General features: G+C 43.8%; 1 protein-coding gene and 2 non-coding genes across 11 annotated transcripts in view; all 3 read left to right on the top strand.

Moving 5' to 3' along the window:
* The window catches only part of htt (huntingtin), a 33179-nt gene extending 5634 nt beyond the window's left edge, over positions 1 to 27545 (top strand). For 2 of the 9 annotated variants that reach the window (XM_034587454.1, XM_034587464.1), the window contains exons 9-66: positions 78 to 282; positions 857 to 934; positions 1074 to 1477; positions 3983 to 4109; positions 4200 to 4315; positions 4459 to 4570; positions 4808 to 4945; positions 6231 to 6389; positions 6491 to 6588; positions 6670 to 6809; positions 6900 to 6963; positions 7092 to 7192; positions 7506 to 7652; positions 7909 to 8029; positions 8146 to 8291; positions 8432 to 8613; positions 8712 to 8923; positions 9639 to 9765; positions 9862 to 9986; positions 10080 to 10190; positions 10367 to 10444; positions 11081 to 11304; positions 11412 to 11490; positions 11599 to 11760; positions 11851 to 11906; positions 12012 to 12160; positions 12290 to 12426; positions 12532 to 12648; positions 12753 to 12875; positions 12981 to 13240; positions 13381 to 13523; positions 13617 to 13845; positions 14103 to 14244; positions 14337 to 14516; positions 14672 to 14848; positions 14970 to 15046; positions 15241 to 15376; positions 15554 to 15676; positions 15911 to 16118; positions 16226 to 16371; positions 16585 to 16762; positions 16879 to 16980; positions 17091 to 17275; positions 17361 to 17487; positions 17586 to 17689; positions 18085 to 18239; positions 18325 to 18464; positions 18555 to 18640; positions 18747 to 18877; positions 18992 to 19124; positions 19944 to 20099; positions 20212 to 20402; positions 20695 to 20809; positions 20938 to 21151; positions 22707 to 22926; positions 23137 to 23299; positions 24001 to 24161; positions 24758 to 26741. In XM_034587454.1, the coding sequence (XP_034443345.1) occupies positions 78 to 282; positions 857 to 934; positions 1074 to 1477; positions 3983 to 4109; positions 4200 to 4315; positions 4459 to 4570; positions 4808 to 4945; positions 6231 to 6389; positions 6491 to 6588; positions 6670 to 6809; positions 6900 to 6963; positions 7092 to 7192; positions 7506 to 7652; positions 7909 to 8029; positions 8146 to 8291; positions 8432 to 8613; positions 8712 to 8923; positions 9639 to 9765; positions 9862 to 9986; positions 10080 to 10190; positions 10367 to 10444; positions 11081 to 11304; positions 11412 to 11490; positions 11599 to 11760; positions 11851 to 11906; positions 12012 to 12160; positions 12290 to 12426; positions 12532 to 12648; positions 12753 to 12875; positions 12981 to 13240; positions 13381 to 13523; positions 13617 to 13845; positions 14103 to 14244; positions 14337 to 14516; positions 14672 to 14848; positions 14970 to 15046; positions 15241 to 15376; positions 15554 to 15676; positions 15911 to 16118; positions 16226 to 16371; positions 16585 to 16762; positions 16879 to 16980; positions 17091 to 17275; positions 17361 to 17487; positions 17586 to 17689; positions 18085 to 18239; positions 18325 to 18464; positions 18555 to 18640; positions 18747 to 18877; positions 18992 to 19124; positions 19944 to 20099; positions 20212 to 20402; positions 20695 to 20809; positions 20938 to 21151; positions 22707 to 22926; positions 23137 to 23299; positions 24001 to 24161; positions 24758 to 24971 (8634 nt within the window). In that variant the 3' untranslated portion in view covers positions 24972 to 26741. Of the gene's footprint in view, positions 1 to 77; positions 283 to 541; positions 590 to 856; positions 935 to 1073; positions 1478 to 3982; positions 4110 to 4199; positions 4316 to 4458; positions 4571 to 4807; positions 4946 to 6230; positions 6390 to 6490; positions 6589 to 6669; positions 6810 to 6899; positions 6964 to 7091; positions 7193 to 7505; positions 7653 to 7908; positions 8030 to 8145; positions 8292 to 8431; positions 8614 to 8711; positions 8924 to 9638; positions 9766 to 9861; positions 9987 to 10079; positions 10191 to 10366; positions 10445 to 11080; positions 11305 to 11411; positions 11491 to 11598; positions 11761 to 11850; positions 11907 to 12011; positions 12161 to 12289; positions 12427 to 12531; positions 12649 to 12752; positions 12876 to 12980; positions 13241 to 13380; positions 13524 to 13616; positions 13846 to 14102; positions 14245 to 14336; positions 14517 to 14671; positions 14849 to 14969; positions 15047 to 15240; positions 15377 to 15553; positions 15677 to 15910; positions 16119 to 16225; positions 16372 to 16584; positions 16763 to 16878; positions 16981 to 17090; positions 17276 to 17360; positions 17488 to 17585; positions 17690 to 18084; positions 18240 to 18324; positions 18465 to 18554; positions 18641 to 18746; positions 18878 to 18991; positions 19125 to 19943; positions 20100 to 20211; positions 20403 to 20694; positions 20810 to 20937; positions 21152 to 22706; positions 22927 to 23136; positions 23300 to 24000; positions 24162 to 24757 lie in introns of all 9 variants that reach the window. The other 7 variants (XM_034587497.1, XM_034587436.1, XM_034587480.1 and 4 more) reach the window with 7 other exon arrangements.
* On the top strand, positions 9166 to 9297 carry LOC117772016. The gene has a single exon (XR_004615704.1).
* LOC117772004 lies at positions 10487 to 10615 on the top strand. The gene has a single exon (XR_004615700.1).
* Positions 27546 to 27799: the final 254 nt, after the last annotated feature.

Below are 27799 nucleotides of genomic sequence, written 5' to 3'. Positions count from 1 at the left end.
TGTGTGTGTGTGAGAGAGATGTAAAAGTCCTGATAAAGTTTTGGCTCACTTTTCTCTGTGTGTGTGTGTGTCTCAAGGTGTACGAGCTGACGCTACACTACACGCAGCACTGGGATCACAACGTGGTCACAGCTGCTCTGGAGCTGCTGCAGCAGATGTTCAGGACACCCCCGCCAGAGCTTCTGCACATGCTCATCACCGCTGGCAGCATTCAGCATGCCACTGTGTTTCGCCAGGACACAGAGAGCCGTGCACGCTCTGGCAGCATCCTGGAGCTCATTGGTAAACACATCAGTTAATCCCTCTTGTACTAGGGCCCTGCAGTAGTTAATTCATTAACCCATGTTAACTTTGTCAGGATATTCGTCGAACCAACCTTTTCTAGTTTCTGCTTTGGTCTGTCTTTGTGGCTTTGGGTTTGCTTTGCTAACTCACTCCCTATCCTCTTAAACTAATTGTTTCCTATGAGTCTCTCTGAGCTTTTGCTGCTTTTCTCGTCCTCACCTCCCGTTTCTACTTCCTGTTTTCCTGCCATCTGCAGCAGGGGGAGGGTCTTCCTGCAGTCCACTCCTTCTCAGGAAACCGAGAGGTGACTAGTCTATTTATCTCCTGCTCACCTCGCCCTTCTTACTGAGGTTCAAATCAGGGCTTGGGCAAATTTACCTTCGACTCGGTCACTTAATGCAAATCATCAAAATAACTTTAATGTGTATGATTAATGATATACTATGAGAAAGTTGCTGGTTTCTGTTATGAATGTGCTCGGTCTGAAGTAAATTGCCCACCCCCAGGTTTTCCTTATCTCCATCTGGTGTTTATTGACTGTTCGTTTTTTTGTGACACCTGCTGTTTTCAGGTAAGATGCTGTCAGGAGAGGAGGATGGTTTGGAGGACGACCCTGAGAGGACAGAAGTGACTGCTGGTGTCTTTACAGGTGAGATACATCAATCTGGAGGCAGAATGCATAGTGTGTGATAAATATGGCGCTCTGACCAGCTTTAATTCACTGTTTAAACAAGATGGTAATGCCCCAATGCAGTAAAAAGTGTTATTGTCTATATCTTTACTCACAGCGTCAGTCGTTGGTGCAGAGAGCTCCTCTGCAGCCCAGGTTGACATCATCACTGAGCAACCCCGCTCCTCCCAGCATACCCTGCAGCCTGGCGACTCCGTGGACCTCAGTGCCTCCTCGGAGCAGGGCGGAGGCGGTGGCGGTACATCTGCGTCAGACACGCCAGAGTCACCCAATGACAACGAGGAGGAAATGCTGAGTCGTAGCTCCAGTGGTGGGGCCAACATCACTCCAGAGACGGCTGACTACACCACGCCAGAAAACGCCACCCCAGAGGGAGGCCCCCTAGGAGAGGGTGGGAATCTGCTAAGCACTAACGATCGCTCATTCCCACCCAGCGACTCATCCCAGACCACCACAGAGGGACCGGACTCAGCTGTCACTCCCTCAGACGTAGCAGAACTGGTCAGTATGACTGTACGGGCATCTGAGTGAGATCTAATGAGTTTAAGGAAAACAGCTTGAACATACAGCACCTTATTTTTGTTAAATGTAAAATACAGAGGACAGCGTTCTTCCCTGGAATAAGAAAAACTCAAATACTGTCATCACCTTGGATTCTTCAATGTCCAAACACCCAGTTAATATCCATTCTTTGAATCCTAATTCTATAAAGTGAAATGTAGCATAATTCATAAATTTCATTCTTATTTCTGTTTGTCACAACAGCTGCAGTTTTATGCAAACCCTGAAGCAAACACATTAAAATTTAACCTTTCTTCAAATATTAATGCAATGTTACTTATTATAACATGAACCTAAAAATGAAGGAAAGATAGACAGCGATTGTGGCATGAACAAAGGTTTCGGTGAGTTTGAGTCAATACTTAACAACCCGCCCTTTGTGAAATATCCCAATTTTGCACATTAATATTTGTAGCCAGCTAAGAGTCTGTCTGCTCTTGATTCCGAGATTTTCTCCATCTCTGCTAGACCACTTGAAGTCCCAGACAGCCAATGGCTTCACTTTGTGCAGTTCAGTATGAAAGGATTTGGTTCATGGTGGTGTTGAGGGCTGAGATGGTGAATACAAACTTGAAACTAATCAAACCTCAGTGAAGACTGTTTTGTTAACGGTGTTTCCAGGTGTTGATTATTGAACTGTTTTTCCTCTTGTACATGAGCACCTTAATGAATGACTGGGTTCAACCATGTCACTCATTAAATACGTGTCGTTTTCACCGAAGCTCAAAAAAACACATATTATATTTGATTGAAAAATTCAATTATTTTTTCTATTAGCATAGACTTTCTTTATTTCAGGCAAGACACAGGATCTTGCTTTATAAAAGTGTGTGTGTGTGTGTGTGTGTGTGTGTGTGTGTGTGTGTGTGTGTGTGTGTGTGTGTGTGTGTGTGTGTGTGTGTGTGTGTGTGTGTGTGTGTGTGTGTGTGTGTGTGTGTGTGTGAGAGAGAGAGAGAGTGTGAGAAAACTGAAATGGTAAAATGTATGTTAGAATTTTAACTATGGACATCTCCTCATTCTATTTGTGGCCTTGTCCCAGAGGATCGCTATAGCACTTAACACACTGGAAAGTGATTGACAGCCGTGTTTGAAATGAGGTTTTTGGTATTTAATGGAGTGAAACATGAATCTCAAATGTCACATAAAGATTATGTTATAAAATGTTCTTCTCATCATAACGCATTGGACAAAATGTGACTGCTCACCCTGCAGCTGGAATCCATTGAGTTGTTGTGAGGCAGGTCATGTGAACCTGTTGTCGTCTGGAGACATCATGTTGTCAGATTGTCCTTTCTAACAATTCCACCCCTATGATCTTGCCCCCCCTCTCCTTTATCCTTCTCCTCACTCCGCCGCAGTCGCGCACTCCATTGCCACGGGTGATCGAGCCGTCCCCACCCTCGCCAACTTCCACGGAGGGTCCCGACAGCACAGACAGCGACTCCTCTGTCTACACTGCTTCCTCTTCGTCATCTTCGTTCTCTTTCTCCTCCTCCTCCTCTTTCTATGCCACTTCCTCCTCTAGCACTAGTGAAAAGGTCAGCCAATTGGACACCGTGAAAACGAGTGGGAGGGGCTTGCTTGTCTGGAAACTTTTGGCTTTCTTCATTCTTTCACCTTCCGTTCGTTTGTTCGTCTGAACCCATGCACAGAATTAGCCCTGATTATTTCTTCTTCCCCCTCTTTACTACATTGACAACATACTCCCCTTGTTCCCCTTGTGTCCAGTGATTTTCCTTCAAAAATAACAAGCCTCTGAAAGTTCTTTGTAAAAACAAGCAACCCTGATATCCTCTGTTACTGGCTTTCCACCAAGTTCAAAAATAGGAGCATGGAGACCATATGTTCCTTAAATGTGTTTCCCTTTCCCTTTCTAGAGGCCGTGACGGGCTTTTGTTCCAGCTGGAGTCATACATGGACAGAAAAAAAAAATTATATAAATTCATTCCTCATGAGTACTTTGTAGATAAAGCCTTTTATCACCCAACTAGTTTGCTGTAAAAGTTCATGCAAATTACCTAAAAATCATGTGCACTTTTCGTGGTTGATGTTAAAAGTAATACTTGACTAATCTAGGGGACATTCATTTTAGAGATAGTTTGGATCAAAAGCTTGCTCTTCCTCTGGCAGATTGTGGCAACCACAATTGAAGTTGTCGAGCCTGTGCTTCTTCCTGTATGCAGTTGATTTAGTGTAAATTGCGTTTGGACCCAAGCATGATTCAAATGATGAGTTTTATTTTAGGGAACACTAGTTTGACATGCAATTCTAGTCATTTGTTGTGCTGTGTCTTTGTCTTTCACCCAGCAAATCTAACTCAGTGACTCAAACCTCTTCAGGTGTCCTTTGCATGTGATTGCATTTCAAACTAAGGCAGATTCGGTGTATTTGCAAAGTTGAGTTTAGTTCCACTCTGGAGATATCTGTTTTGTGTCTGTGCACAAGGTGCTGGACGGAAGTGAGAGTCAGTACTCTGGGATGCAGATCGGGACACTACAGGATGAGGAAGAGGAAGGAACAGCACCGTCCTCCCAAGAAGAACCAACAGAACCATTCCTGCAGTCAGCACTGGGTATGTTTGTACACATACACATACACACACGGCTCTGGTGACTGATATTACTCCATGATTATGATTTAATGTTTCTGTGTTTGTGTGCAGCTCTGAGCAAGCCTCATCTCTTCGAAGGCCGAGGTCACAACCGGCAGGGTTCAGACAGCAGCGTGGACCGCTTCATACCAAAGGATGAACCTCCTGAACCCGAACCAGACATCAAGGTAGAGACACACCCAACAACAAAAAAATCTCCATGCCAGCATTTCACAGTGGACAATAAGGTCCACGCTACAAAGGTCTAATAGAAGCAAAACGACAACATTTCCTGTGTTTTGATTATGAATCTCCTCTGCCTGCTTCTTAGCAATCACGGATAAAGGGTCCTATTGGACATTACACAGACCAGGGGATGGAGCCGCTGGTGCACTGTGTACGGCTTCTCTCTGCTTCCTTCCTGCTGACAGGACAAAAGAATGGTGAGCGCTAATAAAAACCTCTTAAAATGACTACATTTTTTAAAGGTTGAGGACAATGAAAATGAACTGAATCTGAACATTATGGTGATCTGGTAACCATTTATCCACTACTACGAAGAACAGATAATTAAGAGAACAACGTTAAAAACAACCATTTAGGTAAATTCTGTCAGTAACAACATCTTTAGAATAAGATAACCACTTGGTCGTCTACTAATGTCTTTTCTCTTTTTCTAGGTCTGATCCCCGACAAGGAGGTGCGAGTGAGTGTGAAGGCCCTGGCGGTCAGCTGTGTGGGAGCAGCAGGAGCGCTACATCCTGAAGCCTTCTTTAATTCCCTCTACCTGGAGCCGCTGGACGGCGTCCCAGCAGAAGGTAGGTTTCTGTGGTGCTTGACACCTGAATAGGTCGCTATCAAGAAAAACACATTATTAAGTCAATGCTCCCTAATTCAGGGGAAGGCTTAATGGACAATGTTAATGTTGCAATAATCATCACAGTATTAAGTCACATCATTTCAGTTGAGCTCATCCCTCAGACTCGAGTAGTTTTTATTGGTGTTTGATAAGGCTGTACCCAACCAAGAATTTTACATATAAAGATATTCAACAATTTGTTAGAGAGACTATGAAGCAACACTTCATTGAGATGCCAGATTTTTGGAACAGTGTCCCACGGGACCTTCAGGCTGACCGCGCCTTTAAAGTAACATAGTAAACTACCCAAGTCATCCCTCTGAGCTAAAACATTTTAGTGACGGACCGGAAAAAAACTTGCTCTACTCTACATTAGATATCCAACAATAAATCGTATTAAGTTGCTGTGTGCTGTAAATTCACAGCTTCTAGGCGGAAAGTGAAACATAGCACATTCTCAGAGACTGACCAGTCAAGGCCTCTCTTCCTCAGGGCAGTTGCCTGTGTCTCACACTCCTCTTTGGTTTGGATCTGCAGCTGCCTCTACCAATAACAGGCACTTACACCAAGTGGAGGGGGCGACCTGATGTAGTGGAATTCTTTTACTTCAGATTTTATTACCTCTGTGAAGGAGGTTTTATTTCCATCTGCGTTAGTTAACTGATTTCCCTGAAAATGCTGTGAAGGGGCGGGGCATTGCCCAAGGAACAACCCATTAAACCTTTCTGGACGCCCAGCACACCTTCAGATGTTTTCACTTGTTACCTGATTATACCCGTGCACAGGGAAAGGGTGGGCGGGGCTCCACAGGAAGCATGGTGATGTCACTGCACTCCGTGAACCAGTAAACTAGCAGGAGAGAGGGAGGTGCAAATTAATCACAGCTTGTACACCCTCATGTAATCAGGCCTTAAGTGACAAGACCAGTGTTGGTGGAGCATTGATATTTAAACCTCTCACACTTATATGTGGATATGGAGCTCTACAAATATAATGTGTATACAGCTGAATTAAGTTTTGAAGCACTTTTGAATTGTTCAAGGTAAAAATAACTTTTTGATACAATAGTGTTTGTTCTTTCTTCCACTAACAGACATTGTAAATGTGGATTTTCTTTAGATATGGCTGTTTCTTTTTTTTTTTTACCTCTGTTGCAATGTAAGTACCTGTCTGTTAAAATGCATGAATTGTATTTGTCTTTTGCACTTTCATTGACCCTCATTCCTTTCTCTGTCCCCTTTCAGAGCAGCAGTATATCAGTGACGTGCTGTGTCTCATTGACCATGGGGACCCTCAGATCCGAGGGGCCACAGCCATCCTCTGTGGAGCCATTATACAGGCCGCACTCATCAAAACTCGTTTCAACATACACACCTGGCTGGCCATTGTGCAGACTTCAACAGGTTAGTGTGTGTCTCTTTACACAGGCCTGTTGGTCTTGCTGCTGACAAATTAAGTCTGGATTTTGTTTAATGGTGCACTTCTCACCTGTCGTCCTGTCCAGGTAACCCTCTGTCCCTGGTGGACTTGGTGCCTTTACTCCAGAAAACGCTCAAAGATGAGTCCTCTGTCACCTGCAAGATGGCTTGTTCTGCAGTGAGGGTAAGACAGATCTGTTTGAGTGTGTTGATCACCTGTGTTTGTGTTTTGAGTCTGACTTTTTTAATGTGTGTGTGTGTTCAGCACTGCATCATGACAGTGTGCAGCAGTACTCTGAGTGAGCTCGGCTTGCAATTGTTGATCAACCTGCTGGCTCTGAGGGATTTATCCTATTGGCTCGTTCGGACTGAGCTATTGGAGACCCTGGCTGAGATGGACTTCCGGTATGATTTTAAAAAAAAATTCGTTTCCCAGCTGAAACTCATCAATGATGTTTTATCTGACTAAATATATTAATTTATTTGTGTTTTTAGATTAATTAACTTCCTGGAGAGGAAAACAGAGAATTTGCACAAAGGAGATCATCACTACACTGGAGTATGTTATTTTACCTTTCATGTATTTCCTGTTAATGTTTTGGATCCACAAACACATGTGCAGTGTAATTTTCATCTTGACCTGCCTGAACTGTGATCCCTAATTTGTCGATATTGTTCTCCATCCAGCGGCTGCGGTTGCAGGAAAGAATCCTGAATGATGTGGTCATCCGTCTTTTAGGAGATGATGATCCAAGAGTGCGGCACGTGGCTGCGTCTGCTGTCAGCAGGTACGACATCATTTGTCTGGGGGGTGTGCAGAGGCAGGATGTAACACATTTATTCCGCTGCAGAGATCACGTTTTGTTTACAGCACATGAACACTGCTGTCGGCGCTTATCTCCATGAAATCTCTCGACATCTTCCTCAGTGTCCCGTGTGTGACAGTGCTTTTTTGCCTGGAGATAAAAAAAAAATTCAGTGTTGTGTTGAATCAAGTGTGGATCCCCTGCTGTGGTCAGATCCTGCAGACTTTATACTAGGGGACCAGACGGGGAAAGTCCGCAGGAACCGCTCTAACTCAAGTTTCCATCTCTCCAACAGACTGGTCCCCCGGTTGTTTTACGACTGTGACCAGGGCCAGGTGGACCCAGTGGTGGCTATTGCCAGAGACCAGAGTTCAGTATACCTGCAGCTGCTTATGCATGAGACACAACCACCGTCCCAGTTCACCGTTAGCACCATCACAAGGTAAATGCATTCATTTTGTGTCACTTGCTCTCAATGCCATCATTGTCAATAATACACAATGGTCATGTTTCATTTTATAGTACCTACCGCATGTTGTATTGTACAAACTGTAGTAACTTTGGTGTTGACCGTTTAATCTTCAAGCCATGAAACCACAATTTTCACTTCTTTTCCATAAGTTCAAGTGGAAAAGTCCCAAAGGTTATGACTAAATGAAAGAACCGTCTTTCTTGAACTGGTTTCTTTTCTATGTCAGGACGTACAGAGGCTACAACCTGTCCAACGCTGTGTCCGATGTTACACTGGAGAACAATTTGTCCAGAGTTGTCACGGCCGTCTCCCACGCTTTCACCTCCTCTACCTCCAGGGCTCTAACTGTAAGCCTCTAGACATTTGTATAAAAGGCTTTGTTTTTTTCCTGCTGTGTCACGCATTCATGGTATTTTTGCATTTTCATAACTTGTCTGAATATCATTTCTTTATTTCTCTACAGTTTGGCTGTTGTGAGGCCTTGTGCCTCCTGGCTTCAAATTTTCCAGTGTGCACTTGGACCACTGGCTGGCACTGCGGATATGTTAGCTGCAGTAGCATGTTTAATTCCCGCTCTAGCCTGAACCGTAGCAGGGGCAGGGCTCTCAGGTTTGTCTCCCCATCGTGAATTCATTCTTTTCTGTACGTTTAATGCCGTTCTTGTTGTGTAATCTGCACCATAACATCTTACATTTCAGGTCTACTATATTCACAACTGATTATCCTGTCACTGTCCTGTCCCTCTCCAGTCTGTCCCAGCCCAGCAGTGCTCCAGGCTCTTCAACCACCTCATCGGCACAGGACACAGAGCGGAGGACTCTGACCGTGGGAATGGCCAATATGGTCCTCTCCTTACTCTCCTCCGCCTGGTTCCCACTCGATCTTTCTGCACATCAGGATGCACTTTTGCTCTCTGGGAATCTGCTTGCTGGTGGGTAATATTCTGAAAATGTCCACCATGTTGTAGCTTGCAAAGATATAGCATTTCCAAACACGCTACCCCTCACTCAACCTCTTGGATGTTTGCAGCTGTGGCTCCTAAATGCATGCGCAACCCCTGGACGGGAGAGGAAGAAGGTGGCAGCACGAGCGGAGGCCAAAATAAGATGGAGGAACCCTGGGCAGCACTGTCGGAGCGCTCCCTGGTGGCCATGTTGGAGCAACTTTTCTCCCATCTGCTCAAGGTGCTCAACATCTGTGCCCATGTGTTGGACGACACGCCACCTGGACCAGCAGTGAAGGTCAGTCTTATTAGAGATTGTTCTTATTTTATAGGCTTTTATATGACACAGATTTATTTGTAAGTTACATTTTATTAATCACAAATAATTGTTATATTAGAATAAATGAGAAATTTTAATATAACAGAAAAATTTAGGACAAATATTTTAGGCGATAAGAACCAACCATGGCTACAGTTTTTGTCAAACAGGTCAGTAATCTGTTGTGTTAATGTCCTAAATACGTGTGTGTGTGTGTGTGTGTGTGTGTGGTCTGAATGGTGCCAGCACTGAGCAGTGTGCTGCACCTGGTGCGACCCCACACAGAGTGATACTGGTTCCTGCCGACAGAGACTGTAAAGGCATTGGTCTTCTGTGCGATGGTTCCATACATTCATATAGCAAAAGATTTACAGTAATATACTGGTTGAAAGTCATCATGTTGGAGAAGCTTGATATGATCGCCTTCAAGACATAAGGGATGATTTAAATAAATGTATTACAGAAACTGTTCCCTAAACAGAAATTGGAGGATCAGATTAAAAAAATGCAGTCAAAGATATTGTTCACCTACATTAAGCACAGATTGTGAATAATATGAGAATGAACAATGTCAAAGAGGAATCAAATAACTCCACAATATTTAATAGAACATTTTCCACAAGCATTTGTATTAAAAGGAAGATGAAGATTCTTGGCTTGTCTGGTTTGATACTTATTCCCTGTACTTTTTTAGGCCACCCTCCCCTCCCTGAGCAACACCCCCTCCCTCAGTCCTATTCGCAGGAAAGGCAAAGAGAAGGAGGCTGCGGAGCCCAGTGCTGCTCCTATGAGCCCAAAGAAAAGCAATGATGTCAGCACAGGTACATGAACCCTTCGCCCTACACTAACACAGGTACAGATAATCTGATTGTCTGTGAATACTTAATAAAGATGTTGGTGTTTTTTTTTGTGAGCAGGGAGGCCAGCAGACAGCACAGGGTCGGCAGCTGTGAACAAATCTTCCACGCTTGGCAGCTTCTACCACCTGCCACCCTACCTCAAGCTCTATGATGTCCTCAAAGCTACACATGCCAACTACAAAGTAAGAACACGCATCTGTTTTTTAAAAACACTTCCTAACATAAAAGTATTTCATGGAGCCTAAACCGTGTCGCTGTTATTTTTTTGTCTCCAGGTGACGTTAGACCTTCACAGTACCCAGGAGAAGTTTGGAGGTTTCCTGCGTTCCACTTTAGATGTTCTGTCTCAGCTGTTGGAGCTGGCCACACTACACGACATCAGCAAGGTAAAGAAGATAATGACATCACCTCTATTAGACACTCTCAATCTGTCAATAATAGTGGGAGCAAGAATGAGGATGGAAGCAAGAGTTTATTTTGTTTCATTAATAAACCATTAAACAAACTCTATTAATGTTGATTGGAGTTAATACAATATAATGGGGGTTTTGTTTTCTTTCAGTGTGTGGAGGAAATCTTGGGCTACCTCAAGTCCTGCTTCTCCCGAGAACCAACCATGGCTACAGTTTGTGTCCAACAGGTCAGTAATCTGTTGTGTTAATGACCTATATTTCCTGTGTGTGTGGTGGTCTGAATGGTGCCAGCACTGAGCAGTGTGCTGCACCTGGTGCGACCCCACACAGAGTGATACTGGTTCCTGCCGACAGAGACTGTAAAGGCATTGGTCTTCTGTGCGATGGTTCCATACATTCATATAGCAAAATATTTACAGTAATATACTGGTTGGAGTAGCTTGATATGATCACCTTCAAGACATAAGGGATGATTTAAATAAAGGTATTACAGAAACCGTTCCCTAAATGGAAATTGGAGGATCTTCTTTTCTCATTAAAAAAATGCTGTCAAAGATAGCAGATTGTGAATAATATGAGAATTAACAAATGGTGCATTTCTTTCCTCTGTACACTAACGTTACAAAGAATTGTCTTATTCAAAACCAAATACACAAACGGAAAGCATTCTTTAAATGTTTAGACTCCAAGTAAAGGCGCTGACTTACGAGATAATAAATTACTGTTTAATATTAAGACTGTTCCAGAATTTGGGCAGTGAGATACTTCATGAAAAGTGTGAAAGTCTCCATTAAAGAACTATTTAGAGTCCGAGTTAGATGTGGTGTTTTCTTAATGGTAACTCAAGATGTCCCTTTCTTTAGCTGTTAAAAACCCTGTTTGGCACCAACCTGGCCTCCCAGTACGAGGGGGTCCTGAGTGGACCCAGCCGTTCCCAGGGTAAGGCTCTGCGTCTCGGCTCGTCCAGCCTGCGACCAGGTCTCTACCACTACTGCTTCATGGCACCGTACACGCACTTCACCCAGGCTCTTGCAGACGCTAGTCTCCGCAACATGGTGCAGGCTGAACAGGAGCAGGACACGTCTGGGTAAGTTGTAGAAACGCACCGATTTTTAAATGCAAGCCGACAATCCCATAAATTTGCAATGAAATATGTCAGACATTACAGAATGTCCCTCCATTCTATGCTTGTAGGTGGTTTGATGTAATGCAAAAGGCATCCAATCAGCTGAGGTCCAACATTGCAAATGCAACTCGCAACAGAGGAGACAAGGTACTTGCATCGTCCTGCAACTTTTTCAGAACTGTAATAGATATGTCAAGACTCCAAATGATTCTTGACTAAGTTGCTGCTGTTCTAAAAGCTCCCTTTTCCCTCCAGAACGCCATCCACAACCACATTCGTCTATTTGAGCCACTTGTGATCAAAGCGTTGAAGCAGTACACAACCAGCACCTCTGTGGCCCTGCAGAGACAAGTGCTGGACCTGCTCGCCCAGCTTGTGCAGCTCAGAGTCAACTATTGCCTGCTGGACTCAGATCAGGTTAAATAAATACATACTGATGGTTTTACAAGGATTCGTTCAAAACTTGGAAAAGCTGGCTCATTCAGGAAAATATTTTCTCTGTTTCAGGTGTTCATCGGCTTTGTCCTTAAGCAGTTTGAATACATTGAAGTGGGACAATTCAGGTAAGTTTTCTCCATCACAGAAATTTGTAATACTTCAATGTATCACTAATGTCAGAAACCCATTCACATGGATCTAAACTAATTCCTGTTACACTTTTCCAACAGAGATTCAGAGGCCATCATTCCAAACATCTTTTTCTTCCTGGTGCTGTTGTCCTACGAGCGCTACCACTCCAAGCAGATAATCAGCATTCCAAAGATCATCCAGCTTTGTGACGGCATCATGGCAAGTGGCAGGAAAGCTGTCACACATGGTGAGAGGATCACAAGCAAAGCACACGACACAAAATAATTTGCTCTACTTGTAAGCATGTTTTGTTTAGCCACTTGATGAACCTTTTAGTTATCGGATATGCTTCTTTTTTCTTTTTTTTTCTCGATAGCCATCCCAGCGTTGCAGCCAATAGTTCATGACCTGTTTGTCTTGAGGGGCTCAAACAAAGCCGATGCAGGCAAAGAGCTGGACACGCAGAAAGAAGTGGTGGTCTCCATGTTGCTCAGACTCGTACAGCACCATCAGGTAAGGTTACAAGCTGATGCAGGAAGACAACAGCAGGCTATTCTCCAATTATTCCAGCCACACTTTCCTCTGCCTTACATGTTCCTTTCCTATGCATGTTTTTAGGTGTTGGAGATGTTTATCCTTGTGCTGCAGCAGTGTCACAAAGAGAATGAGGACAAGTGGAAGAGACTGTCCAGACAGATTGCTGATGTTCTACTCCCCATGATCGCCAGGCAGCAAGTAGGAAAATCCATGCATTGTTTTTGTAATTGGTCATTGAGACTATAATGTATGTAAGAAATGGTCTGAAAGCTTAAACATATTTGTATGTCGTATCTTTACAGATGCATCTGGACTCTCCGGAGGCTTTGGGAGTGTTGAACACTCTTTTTGAGACTGTAGCTCCCTCTTCTCTCAGGCCTGTGGACATGCTGCTCAAGAGTATGTTTACCATCCCAGCCACCATGGTGAGACCTGTCTTTGCACAATCTGATGTACCTTAACACCTTGTCTGCTGTTTGTTAAGTGATTGCAAAGTAGATGTTTGTAATCAAACCTCTTCTCTACTCCAGGCATCCGTAGCTACTATACAGCTGTGGGTGTCTGGTATCCTCGCTGTGCTCAGGGTACTCGTCTCCCAGTCCACTGAGGACATTGTCCTGTCGCGAGTCCATGAGCTCTCCCTCTCCCCACATCTCCTCTCCTGCCACACAATCCGCCGCCTGCATCAGCAGAGCCCCTTTCCGAACGACCCGCCTGCTGCTGACACACTCGGTAACCAGGAGACTAATGGAGAGGCACAGAAAGTCCAACCTGAGGAAACCTTTGCCCGGTTAGTAAGAGTATTCACTGTCCCGTTGAGTTTAAATGTTTCTGAAATAAGATTTGAGTGATGTATTTTTTTTTTTTGTCCCACACATTTCTGATTTTGACCTTTTTTCACTTGTAATGTCATGTTCCACCTCCCTCCAGGTTCCTGCTGCAGCTGGTAGGAGTGTTGCTGGATGATATTTCCTCCAGAGAAGTCAAAGTGGACATTACAGAGCAACAACACACCTTCTACTGCCAACAGCTGGGTACACTGCTCATGTGTCTCATACATGTCTTCAAAAGTGGTGAGCATAGCATTTTATTATTCAATTTCTTTATTTTAAATGTCAGGGTTAAAACAAGTTTTATTTTGAGATTTTTCTATTTTCTTCCTTCAGGAATGTTTCGCAGGATCACAGCTGCAGCCAGTCGTCTCCTGAAGGGCGAGGGTGGCAGTGGACAGACTGGCACGGAGGGCGGCCTCTTTTATCCCCTGGAGGGCCTGAACAGCATGGTGCAGTGCCTCATCACCACCCACCCCTCCTTGGTGCTCCTTTGGTGCCAGGTCCTCCTCATCATTGACTACACCAACTACTCTTGGTGGGCTGAGGTTCACCAGACACCCAGGTAAGAGCAGTGTTTGGGCCCCATTTATGTCAGGTTTGTATAGACTCTAAATTAAGAATTCAAATGACCACATTTGACAGAAAGCAAGGACACTCGTATGAAGAAGGGAAAATGTTTCTTGAAATCGAGGTTTCCTATTGTAATAGATCCCAAGCAGCTTCTGGCTTTTATAATGAATTGATTTTGTACATAGAATTTAGTTGAATATCATCCTGCCCATCAGTCCTAGCTCTGTTCTTCTCTTTTCCTTCTGACAGGAGACAGAGCCTCTCGTGCACGAAGTTGCTGAGCCCTCACTCCTCAGGGGAATGTGAAGAAGACAAACCTGGGTCCCAGTTAGCAATGGTCAACAGAGAGATCGTACGGAGGGGAGCTCTTATCCTCTTCTGTGACTATGTGGTGAGACTCCTAACGTTTCATTTTGCTGACGTTATTTTATTTTTTTTCCCAACGTGGATGTTTAAGGGGTGTGGTTTTCTCACTTTTTTTAGTGTCAGAATCTCCACGACTCGGAGCATCTGACTTGGCTGATTGTCAACCACGTACGTGACCTGATTAACATTTCCCATGAGCCTCCGGTGCAGGACTTCATCAGCGCTGTACACCGGAATTCATCTGCCAGTGGCCTCTTCATCCAGGCCATTCAGTCGCGCTGTGACAACCTCACCACGGTATTGGTAATTTTTTGATCTGCTTTATTCTCTTTTGTTTTCTATCCACAATCTGCTGACCACCTGGCTAACCTTTCCTTTTCTTTCCTCTCAACCTTTACCACCCTTTCTGCCGGGCCACCATCCCTCTTATTGTTACCTTAACTCTGATGCAGCCTACCATGTTGAAGAAGACTCTGCAGTGTTTGGAGGGCATCCACCTGAGTCAGTCTGGATCGCTGCTGATGCTTTATGTAGACAAGCTGCTCAATACGCCTTTCAGAGTTCTGGCTCGCATGGTGGACACGCTGGCGTGTCGCAGGGTGGAAATGCTGCTAGCTGAGACACTACAGGTACACTTTACTGTTGGGTTACGTTTTCTTGTCCCACAGGAGTTTGGCTGTATGTTGCACATATGATCCTTGGTTATATATTGGTTGTATACCTCACTGCATTGTTCCTTACACCCTCCAGAACAGTATAGCTCAGTTGCCTGTGGAGGAACTGGACAGGATCCAGGAATACCTTCAGACCAGTGGGCTCGCTCAGAGGTAACGTTACTGTGTATTGCAGCCATTTTAAGGAATATACTTGGATTTTTTTTTTATCTAGTGAAGTAAGGAGCTTGATTTCCCACCTGCTAAAACCAGATCATAAGTGTACACAACCAAGCACATGACTTTTTTGGCTTGATCTCCCATAAACTACTATTGAAAATCTTAATGTGTTGTATCCTCTGTCACAGGCATCAGAGGTTCTACTCCCTGCTGGACAGGTTCAGAGCCACTGTAGCTGACACAAGCAGCCCCTCCCCTCCTGTGACATCACACCCGTTGGATGGAGATCCACCCCCTGCCCCTGAACTGGTGATTGCAGATAAGGTGAGGAATTATCGATTTGGCCTTTGCAAGGTGTGTTCAGTCAAAGCTGGATAGCAGATTACTTGTGTATATATCACACAATCCACAAAACACTTTTAGGAGCAGCTCAGTCTCATAATGGAACAAATTTAATTCATACACATTAAGGAAATATTAAACCCTTTCTCTTGTTTCTAGGAGTGGTACGTGGCTCTGGTGAAGTCTCAGTGCTGTCTTCGTGGCGATGTGTCCCTGTTGGAGACGACTGAACTTCTTACCAAACTACCTCCTGCTGATCTCTTGAACATCATGAGCTGCAAGGTGAGAAGTTACACATGCAGCCCTTCAGTCTGCACACAAACTTTATTTTGCAGTAAAATATGTATTGACCCAAAAGAGCACCAAAATATTTCAATATAACTCAGAATTAATAATTTATTCATCTAGTTTGGTTTCTTTATTTTTGCTGCAGTCCCACACTCTGTGGCAAACTGGCATATTTTATTTCAATTTATCACTAAATCTGAATGTTGCCCTCTGTCATCTTTTCACCAGGATTTCAACCTAAGCCTGCTGTGTCCATGCCTGAGTATAGGCGTGCAGCGGTTAGCACGAGGTCAGGGTCCGCTCTTGTTGGAGACGGCCTTGCAGGTGACCCTCGAGCAACTAGCAGCGGTCACCGGGTCACTTCCTGCACCACACCAGTCCTTCCTGCCTCCTTCCCAACCCCAGCCCTACTGGGTACAACTGGCTGATGTGTATGGTAAGAAACATTGGATGAATAAGTACAAGTCAGTTCAACTTGGTTAATGCTCAAGTTGTCATTCCTCCTATTTTTTTTTATTCTCATAAAACGTTCCTCTGTTTCAGATGTGGCAGATTTCTACCCTCGCGTTTTGTCGCTCTGCAGAGCTCTGTCCCAGTACCTGCTGAGTGTGAGCCAGCTGCCTTCCTCACTACATATTCCCTCTGACAAGGAGCATCTCATCACCACTTTCACCTGCACTGCCACTGAGGTAAAAGACCACATAATAAATGTTAGCATCCTTTTGAGTGCTTTGGACGACATATCTAAATCTTCCTTGTAGCTGCAATGAATCAGTATTATAGTAAATAAGTATTTTGATATAAATCTTAAACTTAGGACGATTTAGTTGTGTGATTGCTTTACACCCACTGCCTTTGTATTTTTTGCTGTCTTCTTACTCCTGTGTATGTGACTCTGACAGGTGGTGGTGTGGCGTCTGCTCCAGGATCAGTTGCCCCTGAGTGTGGACCTACAGTGGGCTCTATCCTGCCTCTGTCTGTCCCTGCAGCAGCCCTGTGTCTGGAACAAGCTTTCCACTGCAGAGTACACCACACACACCTGCTCCCTTATCTACTGCTTACGGCTGATCATTTCTGCAGGTAATGAGGCCAGCAGGATCATTAATTCCCTGTGATTTGGTTCTGTAACATGCCACGACTGCCTCAGGACTTGGAATTTTTCATCATGGATTGAACTTTTTGTTATGTCCTCCTAGTGGCTGTGAGTCCTGGGGACCGCTTGCTGTATCCCGCGAAGAAAAAGACTAAGGCAGAAAGAGACGCTGAAGGAGACCAAGTGGACTCGGCACAAGCTGACAGTGAGCATTCACTTAAAAATTTAATAAAACAGTTGAATGTAAATCAGTACTTTGTCGCAGCATTTAGCTTGAAATTTATGCATGTATTTTTTGGGGTGTTTCCTCTGTAGAAATTTTCCAGTGGCAAGCATGTGAGATCATGGGTGAACTGGTGGAAGGGCTGCAGAGCGTCCTTGCCCTTGGTCACAGTAAAAACAGTGTGTTCCCAGCTTTTCTCACACCAACTCTACGCAACATTGTCATCAGTCTGTCCCGACTGCCTCTGGTTAACAGCTACACCCGAGTTCCTCCACTGGTCAGTGTTTGGAATGAAATTCTTTGTGCAATTTAGTGACAAAGCATTGGTGTATTTGTTTAAATGGTGTATGTTTGTTTTGCAGGTTTGGAAACTGGGCTGGTCCCCTCAACCAGGAGGAGAATTCAGCACGACGCTACCTGAGATCCCTGTGGACTTCCTGCAGGAGAAGGATGTCTTCAGAGAGTTTCTCTATCGCATCAACATACTAGGTACAGAAACGTTAAATAAAATTGTCTCCCTCCTTTCATACAGTATTAATATCATATTGTTCTTAATGTGACATTTTGATATTTTCACCACTGTACAGGCTGGAGTAACAGGACTCAGTTTGAGGAGACCTGGGCCACTTTGCTGGGGGTGCTGGTCACCCAACCCATCACTATGGCCCAGGAGGAGGAGACGCAGCAGGAGGTACACATACAAATATATAAAACTGCTACTGGTTGCAAGTGTTTACAAGTGCAAGTGTTTTGTCTTGACACCTGTATGGAGCCATTACTGCTGCAGTCTTGTGTGTGTGTGTAGGGAGTTTACTAACTGTATCTCAATCGGTCTGTGTAAATGTGATCTGATTTGTAATTGGTCAAAAGAATCTGAAGATGTGTGCAGAGATTTGGGAATGTTTACAGGAATCTTTAAATGTGTTATGCTATTTGTTGGTCTATTGAGATTTCCACATGTGTAGACCAATCTGCAAAAGCGTGCATAGATCTGTGGTTGTATAAATACATCTGTAAACATGTACCTGGATAATAGTGGCTGCAATTTCTTTGTTTTTACTAATGCATGTTTATCATTGTCTCTAGGAGGATTTGGAGCGCACCCAGTTGAATGTGTTGGCAGTACAGGCAATCACCAGCCTGGTGCTAAGTGCCATGACCCTGCCTGCTGCTGGCAACCCTGCAGTCAGCTGTCTGGAACAGCAGCCCCGCAACAAGAGCCTCAAAGCCCTGGAAACAAGGTAGCTGTACAGCTATTGTCTCATGGGGAATTAGCCTAAAATAGGAATGTGGCAAAATTAGATAACTTGTTTTATTTGTGCCCAGGTTTGGAAGGAAACTTGCAGTTATCAGGGGCGAGGTGGAAAGAGAGATTCAGGCTCTTGTGTCCAAAAGAGACAATGTCCATACACACCACCCGTACCACGCATGGGACCCTGTGCCCTCACTGTCTGCAGCCTCTGCAGGTAACGGACAACCTGCATTCAAACTCTCTGTAACTACAGCTCCACTTGATTTAGTTTAAACTGAATACATTCTGTTATACACTGTATCAGCAGGTACGCTGATCAGCCATGAGAAGCTGCTGCTTCAGATCAATACAGAGAGGGAGATGGGCAACATGGACTACAAACTGGGGCAGGTAAGAGAAAAGAAGTGATGGGTTAGAAGAAGCTTGAATAATGTAGTGGATTTAATAGATAATATCTCAATTGAATATGCATTTTTCTCTGCATCTCTTTTTCCAGGTCTCAATCCATTCAGTGTGGTTGGGTAACAACATCACCCCTCTGAGGGAGGAAGAATGGGGTGAGGATGAAGAAGATGAAACAGACACTCCAGCACCCACCTCTCCGCCGATATCTCCTATAAACTCAAGGTCTGACAATGAAACATTCATTCACATGCAGTAATGCCCTAATCTCCAATGCACAGGCGACTCTGCATTGAAATAAGCTTGTACACTGTGACTTACCATTGTCTCTGCTTTCAGGAAGCACCGTGCAGGTGTGGACATCCATTCATGTTCTCAATTCCTCCTTGAGCTCTACAGCCAGTGGCTGATCCCTGGCTCCCCGAGCAACAGAAGGACTCCAACCATCCTCATAAGTGAAGTGGTCCGATCGGTGAGTTAAAACACACGCTTCGTAATTTAGGCTACATCCATACTATGTTTGGGAACACAAACTCCGATACGCCTGGCATCCAGTGCTCCTGAGTTTTTAGAGCCGCTAAAACGGAGAAGTTTGAAAAAGTTGCTGGCCCTGTTAACGTTTGAAAACGGCAGGGCTGCATTTTATTCTGGATGGGTAGAAACTGAGAACTTTGGAAACGATGATGTAAAGACTTGCAACAGCTTGCTAATTGGCTCTTGGATCATGATGTAGCCTTCACTGATTCGTCAGGCTCCTATCACATCACTCCCTTCAACAAGAAATCAACCTGCACCGGGGTAGAACGCCACATGGATAATCAATTACAAGCGTTACTGACCCTGTTGTCTATGCTAACAACTGTTTTTGAAGTTAAATTCTGCTTTTTAGGAGACACGCTATTACTTGATAAATTCCTGTGTACACTGGCACGCGCATGCCTTGTTTATATTGGCACGTGCATGTCCAGTGCACACAATTGGTCACGTGATATGCATTTTCAGGTGTCAATGTGGACACTGATTAAAACTAATACGGAGCCAAAACACACTTTCCTGGCGAATATTGAAACTGAGAAGATTGTAGATCCAAATATCTTCCCTCGGTATGAAATCCAGACTCTTGCTTGTATAGTATAATGTCAGTGTTAAAATTTATTGATGTTTCAATAGACATGTGATGGAAACATTATCCCTATGCTTTTAAGGCACCTGAAGAATATTATTTCCATGTGCATTGAAGCTGAGGTCACTTCTCTTCTGAACCTCTCCACCCTCTTGTCCTTCTCTGTAGCTGCTGGCAGTGTCAGACCTGTTCACAGAGAGGAACCAGTTTGACATGATGTTCTCCACCCTGATGGAATTGCAGAAGCTCCACCCGCCAGAGGATGAGATCCTCAATCAATACCTGGTGCCGGCCATCTGCAAAGCTGCAGCTGTGTTGGGCATGGTGAGCATGTTTTTGTGTTGGTGAAATGTTTGTGATATATTTTTTGGTGAAACTATACCATCAACCTGATATTCAACAGATAAATATAAAGCATCTGAATGTGTATTTCCAGGACAAAGTGATAGCTGAGCCTGTGTGTCGCCTGTTGGAGACGACCCTGCGCAGCACCCACTTGCCGAGCCGCATGGGGGCCCTGCATGGAGTGCTGTATGTGTTGGAGTGTGACCTGCTAGACGACACAGCCAAACAGCTCATCCCCACTGTCTCCGAGTACCTGCTGTCCAACCTCCGGGCCATCGCTCAGTGAGTATCGCTCTTATTCTCATTACAGAAACAAACGCAGACCCTGACCTAATTAAATGAGCTGCATTGGTAATGAAAGGGTCACATTGAGCCAATGTGTTTAATGTCAGAGCTGAGTCTGACCCCCTCCCCCCAAACTCTAAGTGGATCATGTAATCAGTTTTGTCCAGCGTAATGCACTGATGGAATCAGTGCAATGCAACTCTTGGCCACTAGGTGCTGCTCTTAACGTTTTTTTTACAATCTGAATCTTTGTCCCATTCACACTCTGTCTCATCTTTCTATTCTGCAGCTGTGTGAACCTGCATAACCAGCAGCATGTGTTGGTGATGTGTGCTGTGGCTTTCTACATGATGGAGAACTACCCTCTGGATGTTGGAACTGAGTTCATGGCTGGAGTTATACAGGTATGGTCAAATGAATATGGGAAAAATAAACCCTAACGTATGTAACACATTTCCCAGTAAACTAAAGCCGGAATATATAAATTATAAGCGTTTCTCTGTCCCGCTCTCACTTCCCCCCTGTCCCTCAGTTGTGCGGTGTGATGGTGTCTGCCAGCGAGGACTCCACTCCCTCCGTCATATATCACTGCGTGTTGCGCGGCCTGGAGCGCCTCCTGCTGTCGGAGCAGTTGTCGCGTGTGGATGGAGAAGCGCTGGTGAAGCTCAGCGTGGACCGAGTCAACATGCCGTCACCGCACAGAGCCATGGCTGCACTTGGCCTCATGCTCACCTGCATGTACACTGGTAAGTAAGGTGATAACATGCCTGTATGCTGGTTAAACCACCAGAGTGCACTGTAATAGGACTGGTGCTTTCTTTCCTGCTGTTGTAACTTTGTCATTCTGCTGCAAACTCTCATCATGGCATCTGGCTAACTCTCCTGCATGGACCCTTGTTGTAGTAGTTAACTACATAATCCTGACTAATCCTCACTGAGGCTGATGTAGTACTAACACTCGGGAAGCATGGAGCCATTCAAGTTAAATGCTCCGCTCTCTCATCCCAGACCCCTTCCTTCCTGATGTTAAGAGGAGCAATGCAGTTTGAGCAGGATAAGATCTGCTGTTAAACAACAAAGAAAATGTTCCTCCCCTCCTATTCCACTCTTGCCTTGGACTATTTATCTGCAACGCTCATAGCTTGGAAAACTCTGAAACAAACACAAGGGTTAAAAGCCAAGTGTAGGAAACTCATTGGCTGGGAACGTGTGGCTGCTAGTAAGCCCCCTGCATTGCTAACTTGTTGGTGTACAATTTATTGTGTATGCATCTGAAAGAACATGCACACATAAAATTGTATGTTAAAACAAATTGGGATTTGTGTAATGTAAAAGTTACTCACGAGCAAAAATTAATGTGTTCATCTTAATGCTACCATTTTAGGAAAGTATAGGTAACTGTTGTTACCTATACTTTCATCAGTACTGTATGACAGTATATATACTCAAAGTCCCAGTTTTCATTTCACCTATGACAGAATTTTACAAACCTGCTTGCTTCCCTGCATCTAATACGTGTGTTACAGTGTTTCCCACACAACTAGACTCTGACTGTGGTGGTTGTGTTGCATACATTCCAGGCACATGCATGCTCTCATGCGCACCCTGAATTTTTGACCATCAACCTGCATGACAGGATTTCTTCTGGTGCTTCTGATTAACAATGTGAATAAACTGCCAAAAATACATCAATCTATCGTAAAAATATATATTTAGTTCAATATGAAACAGTGGTGGGCTGCCACAGTCTAGGTAACTTTTGGGGAAACACTGTATTATGTACAAATGGTACCTCTGACATACCCTACCTCTAACCCCTACGTTGGTCCCTACTAACTCTAGCAACTCTTAGCATGTTGTCCTTATGCTGACAGCCTAAATAACTTTTATTAAAAAATAATAAAAATTCGCTGAGATACCCAACAAATTCCTTGAGTTAACCTCGGCTCTTGCAAACCGACATATCACTTTCTGCATACCTCCCCTTTACGTGCTGTACAGCAGTGCAAGCTGAAGAACATTGGGGTCACAGGAGAGGCTAATCTAGTATGTGCCGTACCACTGTACCCAGGAAACGTGGCATTGAAAATCTCTCTAATACTTTAAGCACCAGTCGTTTTATAGAAACCCTTCTGAAGAATGTTACTTGACGTGGGTAGCTCCCCGAAATATACCAATTTTTGATTGAGGTCAACTCAATTTTGGTCTGAATCTTGTGATAGCAGTGTCCCTACTCCACCTCTAACCTCTCACCCACTGGTTCAACCGGTTCCAACCCCCCCCCCCCTCTCGTCCTCTCAGCGGTGCTTGCGTCGGGTTCAGACGTGACAGGGGTTAGAGGTCAGGTTGACTCTGGCTCTGCCGTAGCGGAGGCGGTGGGCGTCACGGCGGGTCATGTTGGTTTCTCCTCAGGCAAGGAGAAAGCCAGCCCTGCCAGTCGCCCTGACCACGCTGACCCTCAAGCCCCAGACAGCGAGTCGATCATTGTTGCCATGGAGAGGGTCTCTGTGCTCTTCGACAGGTACACACAAGCACACCCACCCGCCATTGTATGTAAACTTAATTTAAAATGTATATTGCAGCCTTCTTCTTTCCCTTTTTTATTTTATTTTTTAGATGCATGGGGTTTGTAGAATTCAACAAAAGGCTGCTGTACTTCATGATAAAAAGCAGTTCCACATGTTTTGTTTCCTGTGATCATCTGCTCTGTTGTGGGGTTTCCTGTTTGTAGAATCAGGAAGGGTTTACCAAGTGAGGCTCGTGTAGTGGCCAGGATTCTGCCCCAGTTTCTGGATGACTTCTTCCCGCCACAGGACGTCATGAACAAGGTCATCGGAGAGTTCCTCTCCAATCAGCAGCCCTACCCACAGTTCATGGCCACTGTCGTGTACAAGGTCAGCGGCAGGACATGAGTCCATGCAAAAGAAAATCACTTAAGTGTTTTTTCCTTGGGCATTTTATGGCACGGCAAGATTAAAAACTCAGGTTTTGCTCTTTAGACTCAAGGCAGAATTTGATCAGATTATTCTTTGACCAAGGAAATGCTGCATTGCTCAGTTTCCCTTTTACCCCTCACTCAGTCTGCTTCTTGCAGGGAGCATTCGCTCAGTCTCAGTAAAGCCATTACTTTGCTTTGACCATGTAAGCCAGCTCTTTTGTTGTCCAATCAGACAACAGGTTGTCAAGACAACACAAGCTTGAGCAAAGACAAAGGGTTTAAAGTTTTTGTCCAGGAATGTAACATGGTGATAGAATTTAATAGTTAAATAAAATATGAAGCATGATTCGAGTTTGTATTAAAATAAAGATTATTTTTCAACATATAAATGTTGGCATTTTCTTAGATTGAATATTTGTTAAACAGAAATTTGTGTTCCTGCTTGGTTTAGAAATTAGGTAATTTACCCAAAACTTTTTAATGTTCAAACTGGTTGATGTGGAAAATAAAGACACCTGGCATTTCAATGAGTCTCAGGAAAGGCGAGCAACTGTGTTCAATGCTCCTTTATAACAAAATGTATGTAGGCAATATTCTCCATTTGTTTTGGTCTAATCTTTCCTCAACTCTCCCGTGTGTGTGTACCCCCATCCTCAGGTTTTCCAGACACTCCACGCCACAGGCCAGTCGTCTATGGTGCGAGACTGGGTGCTGCTGTCCTTGTCCAACTTCACTCAGAGGACACCGGTTGCCATGGCCATGTGGAGCCTCTCCTGCTTCTTTGTCTCTGCCTCCACCTCTCAGTGGATCTCAGCCTTGTATCCTTTACTAGTGCAGTGCCTGTTCTAAACATGTCTGTTAGGGCTGCTTACTTGGCCTGTGGTAATGCTGGTTGCAGCTTTCTTTTTTTTTTTTTTTTTTTTGCACCAATTTGATCCTGTTCAAAAAATGAAACTGAATTTGCTCTTACTGTTCACGTGTCTGGTTTACACATAGAATGACTTGCTAAACTGTTTTATTTCATACATTGCATGTTGGCTATTTGAGAGGTCTGTTAAGCAATCAACAATCCTCAGACTGAAGTTCACAACTTTTCAAATGCTCTGTAATTCAGAGGGCAGTTTGCTTGTTTAATCATATTTTATAAATTTTTATCACATGTCCAAATCGCACCAAATTTGACGCTGCACTTCCCTGGTCCACTAACAATACCCATGCCTAGTTTGAAACGGATAAGATGAACAGTTCTTGAAATATGTGTTCTACATTCAGGCAGATCTTTGGAATTGGTAGATAATGAAAAGCCGATCTTGTGAACTTGACAGTGATTGTGTTGTAATGATGAGCTTAGACAAGCAAATGAGAGAGAATTTGTAACTGGTCTGTTGTCCTTAACCCCCCCGCTCTTAAACAGACTGCCTCATGTGATTAGCCGAATGGGCTCCAGTGAAGTGGTGGACATCAACCTGTTCTGCCTGGTTGCAATGGATTTTTACCGGCACCAGATTGACGAAGAGCTGGACCGCCGGGCTTTCCAGTCCGTCTTTGAGACCGTGGCCTCGCCCGGCAGCCCTTATTACCAGCTGCTGGGCTGCCTGCAGTCAATCCACCAGGATACATCACTGTGAGAGCAACAGGCTGAGACGGACATGGAGGCACAGAGTGAAAAAGAGGGGCCGGGGGGGGGGTTAAGCAGGGGTAGAAGAGTGGATTAAGGTGAGAAATGTGGCAGGCTGTGAAATTAAATCCAATGTATACCTCCCCCTAAGAATGCTTCATTACAAAGACAGAACTACTGAAGTCGCCATAATAAATTCAAAGGAATCAGCGTAAAGGTATTTTGAAAAAAAAGAAACTGAGGGAGATCTAACTCCATGTCAGGTTTAGAGTGTAAAATGTACAAGAGCAGTCTCTGAATAGGAAGAGTGAGCTCCTGTCCCTAATATGAAGGACTACACCGCCCCCCCCCTCCACAGCCCATTCCTCAAGACGAATGACAGCACCTTGAACACTTCCTCCAACCCAGCACCTTGATTTAAAAAAAAAAAAAAAAAAAAAAAAAAAACTATAAAGATCACAAATTGGATTTGTTTATTTTCCTGTGAGGACTTGCTTGAGTATTGTGATGTGAGTAAAGTATAATAGAGAAGAGAAAAAACATGAGAAAATATTTACTATATTTAAAAGTTTCAATGCATCTATTTTTCAAGTGTGTTAAATAGAGGTGTGATGGGCCGACATACAAGTTGTTAATAACTAGTATCTTTTTATATTTGTTGTGGTCATTCCGACACATTGATAAGATTTCATGTGAGTCACTTATGGCGTAGTCTTGTTTTTTTTTTCGTGACCATGAGCAGGGGATGGGTATTGTGATCTGTCACTGCAGATATGGCAAGTTACTCCTGCATCCGTTCAGTGACACATTCTGGATGTTAAGTGAGAGGACAAAGAACCAGACGGGTACGAACTGAGCATTGTAAAGAAAACCTCACTTTGTGCTGTTTCTAAATAAAATAGTTTTAAATGTTTAAGGGCCCATACACCTAAAGTCAAAAATACCAAAACTGCAGTGATTTCATCTTTTATTTTTTATTTTAACCAGTTGCAGGAGGAAAGTCTTTTCCTCGTATGATTTTATGATCGTGCTTCTGTTTGTTCCTTTGTTTCCATTACATACACCTCCCCCAGTGCACCTGAACGATTCCACCTGTCAACTTCCTGTCCCTTTCTTTTTAATTCTCAGGATGTAAGATGTGACTATTGTTGTAATAAGACCAGATGTAATTTACAGTCTTTAAATGGAGTTACCTTTGTATCTTGTAAAATTGTAAAGTAATATGGACGCCATGGTGCATGATAAAATAGGAAGCTGTGTAAAGGTGAGAGATGTTAAATAGCTGCATAATATGACGCCATCTTCGTCTGTCTTAAAACACACGTACACGGTAAGACGAATCGGCAGAATGCAGAAAGCTTGTTTTATTGAAGACTTGACCTCGAGTTGCCTGGGAGTATGCTGGACGTCGTCACTCTGTACATACACTTGCCTTAGATAAAAGACTGAATATGTTTGTCCTGTACACTGAAAGCTTGAAAGCATGCTTAGCATTACTGCTATTTTCTTGCGTAGTCCTTAATACTGTATTTCTGTGGGCCGACTGTTGCCATGACTGTTGTGTGGGAGAGATGCAACACAATCCAAAGGGAGCCTTGTAACCTTAGCAACCAACAGCCGCTTTGACAAATCAACAGACAGGGGAAGTGAAGCGTAGGGATGCCATGTGACGGTTTACTGTTTTTGTTGAGCTTTAAATATTGTTTTGTCTCAGTTAAAGATGGGTAAATATTTCATTGTCTTTGTACAGAATATTAAATACACCTAGCACTTAAAAACTGAAAGTTGTCATCTTGATGTCAGATGTGTTCCACAATGCATAAAAGCATTTTACTGCTTTTCAACTTTTAAAGGCAATGGGACCGGTTTCCTTTGGTCACGTTAAAATAATATATTCCCATAATAAATGGCTCTTATTGAAATCACAATGTGAGGCCTGAACAGATTAAATTAGTCTCAGATCAGATTTTTTTTTTTTTTTATGCTACTTATGTGTCAACTGGACAGAGGGAATGTTTTCACCTAGTCCTTTGGTATTTCCCCAGGCGTAAGAAAAGCAAATGCCTGACTGGGGATCCCTGCAGGGGGTAATACGATTACCCAGAAATCCTTTGTGGTTTTGAGAGATGGGCGGGGAGGTTGTGGACAAAGGTCATGTTGGACTGATTTAACACGCTTCCCTTCAAGACTTTATTTTCCTTCCACTGGAGGAATGAAGGCGCTCAGAGGATAATGTAGTCACTGCTTTTGACCCAATAAGTCTTTTCTCTGCCACGTTGTCCCATAATGTCACCTGCGTTTACGATTAGCATGTTGATGCTTGGCATTAAATGAATACATCTGCGTTTGGTGCCCACTTGCCACAGTTGTGATTTATTCAATAAGTGTGTGGAGGTGGTGGAAGAAGCAGAAAGTGAGGAGTCACTTTGCAGCTTTTTAAATCTGGAGCCTCCATTTTTTTTTATTATTTACATCTGCCTGTAAAAACATGATTAAAAGCGATTGTGTATTTCAGTTATTTCAATATTTTGATCACTGCATATGGTCCATTGTAGAAATGAATAAATTATTTAAAGATGCTAAAGTTATGTTTCGTTATTTAATGACACAATTTCCTCCCTGTGGGTTCTATGCTGGGCTCGACAACCTGACCGGTTGCCTGGCAAACACAGGGTCCGCTGTGCGTCTGTAATATGATCAAACAATGAGGTTATAACCATTAAAATGTTTTGCCACGCTCTGCCTCCTCTTCCTCTCTACCAGAAAGAACGAGCTGTGGCCGGCCACCTCAAAATAACCAAATGGCAACAACTGGTCAGAGTTTGATAGAAACCACAA

This window comes from Hippoglossus hippoglossus, chromosome 1 (assembly GCF_009819705.1).
Source record: "Hippoglossus hippoglossus isolate fHipHip1 chromosome 1, fHipHip1.pri, whole genome shotgun sequence".
NCBI lineage: Eukaryota > Metazoa > Chordata > Actinopteri > Pleuronectiformes > Pleuronectidae > Hippoglossus > Hippoglossus hippoglossus.
Note: the sequence above shows the minus strand (reverse complement) of the source record. Positions and strands in the feature narration are given on the sequence as shown.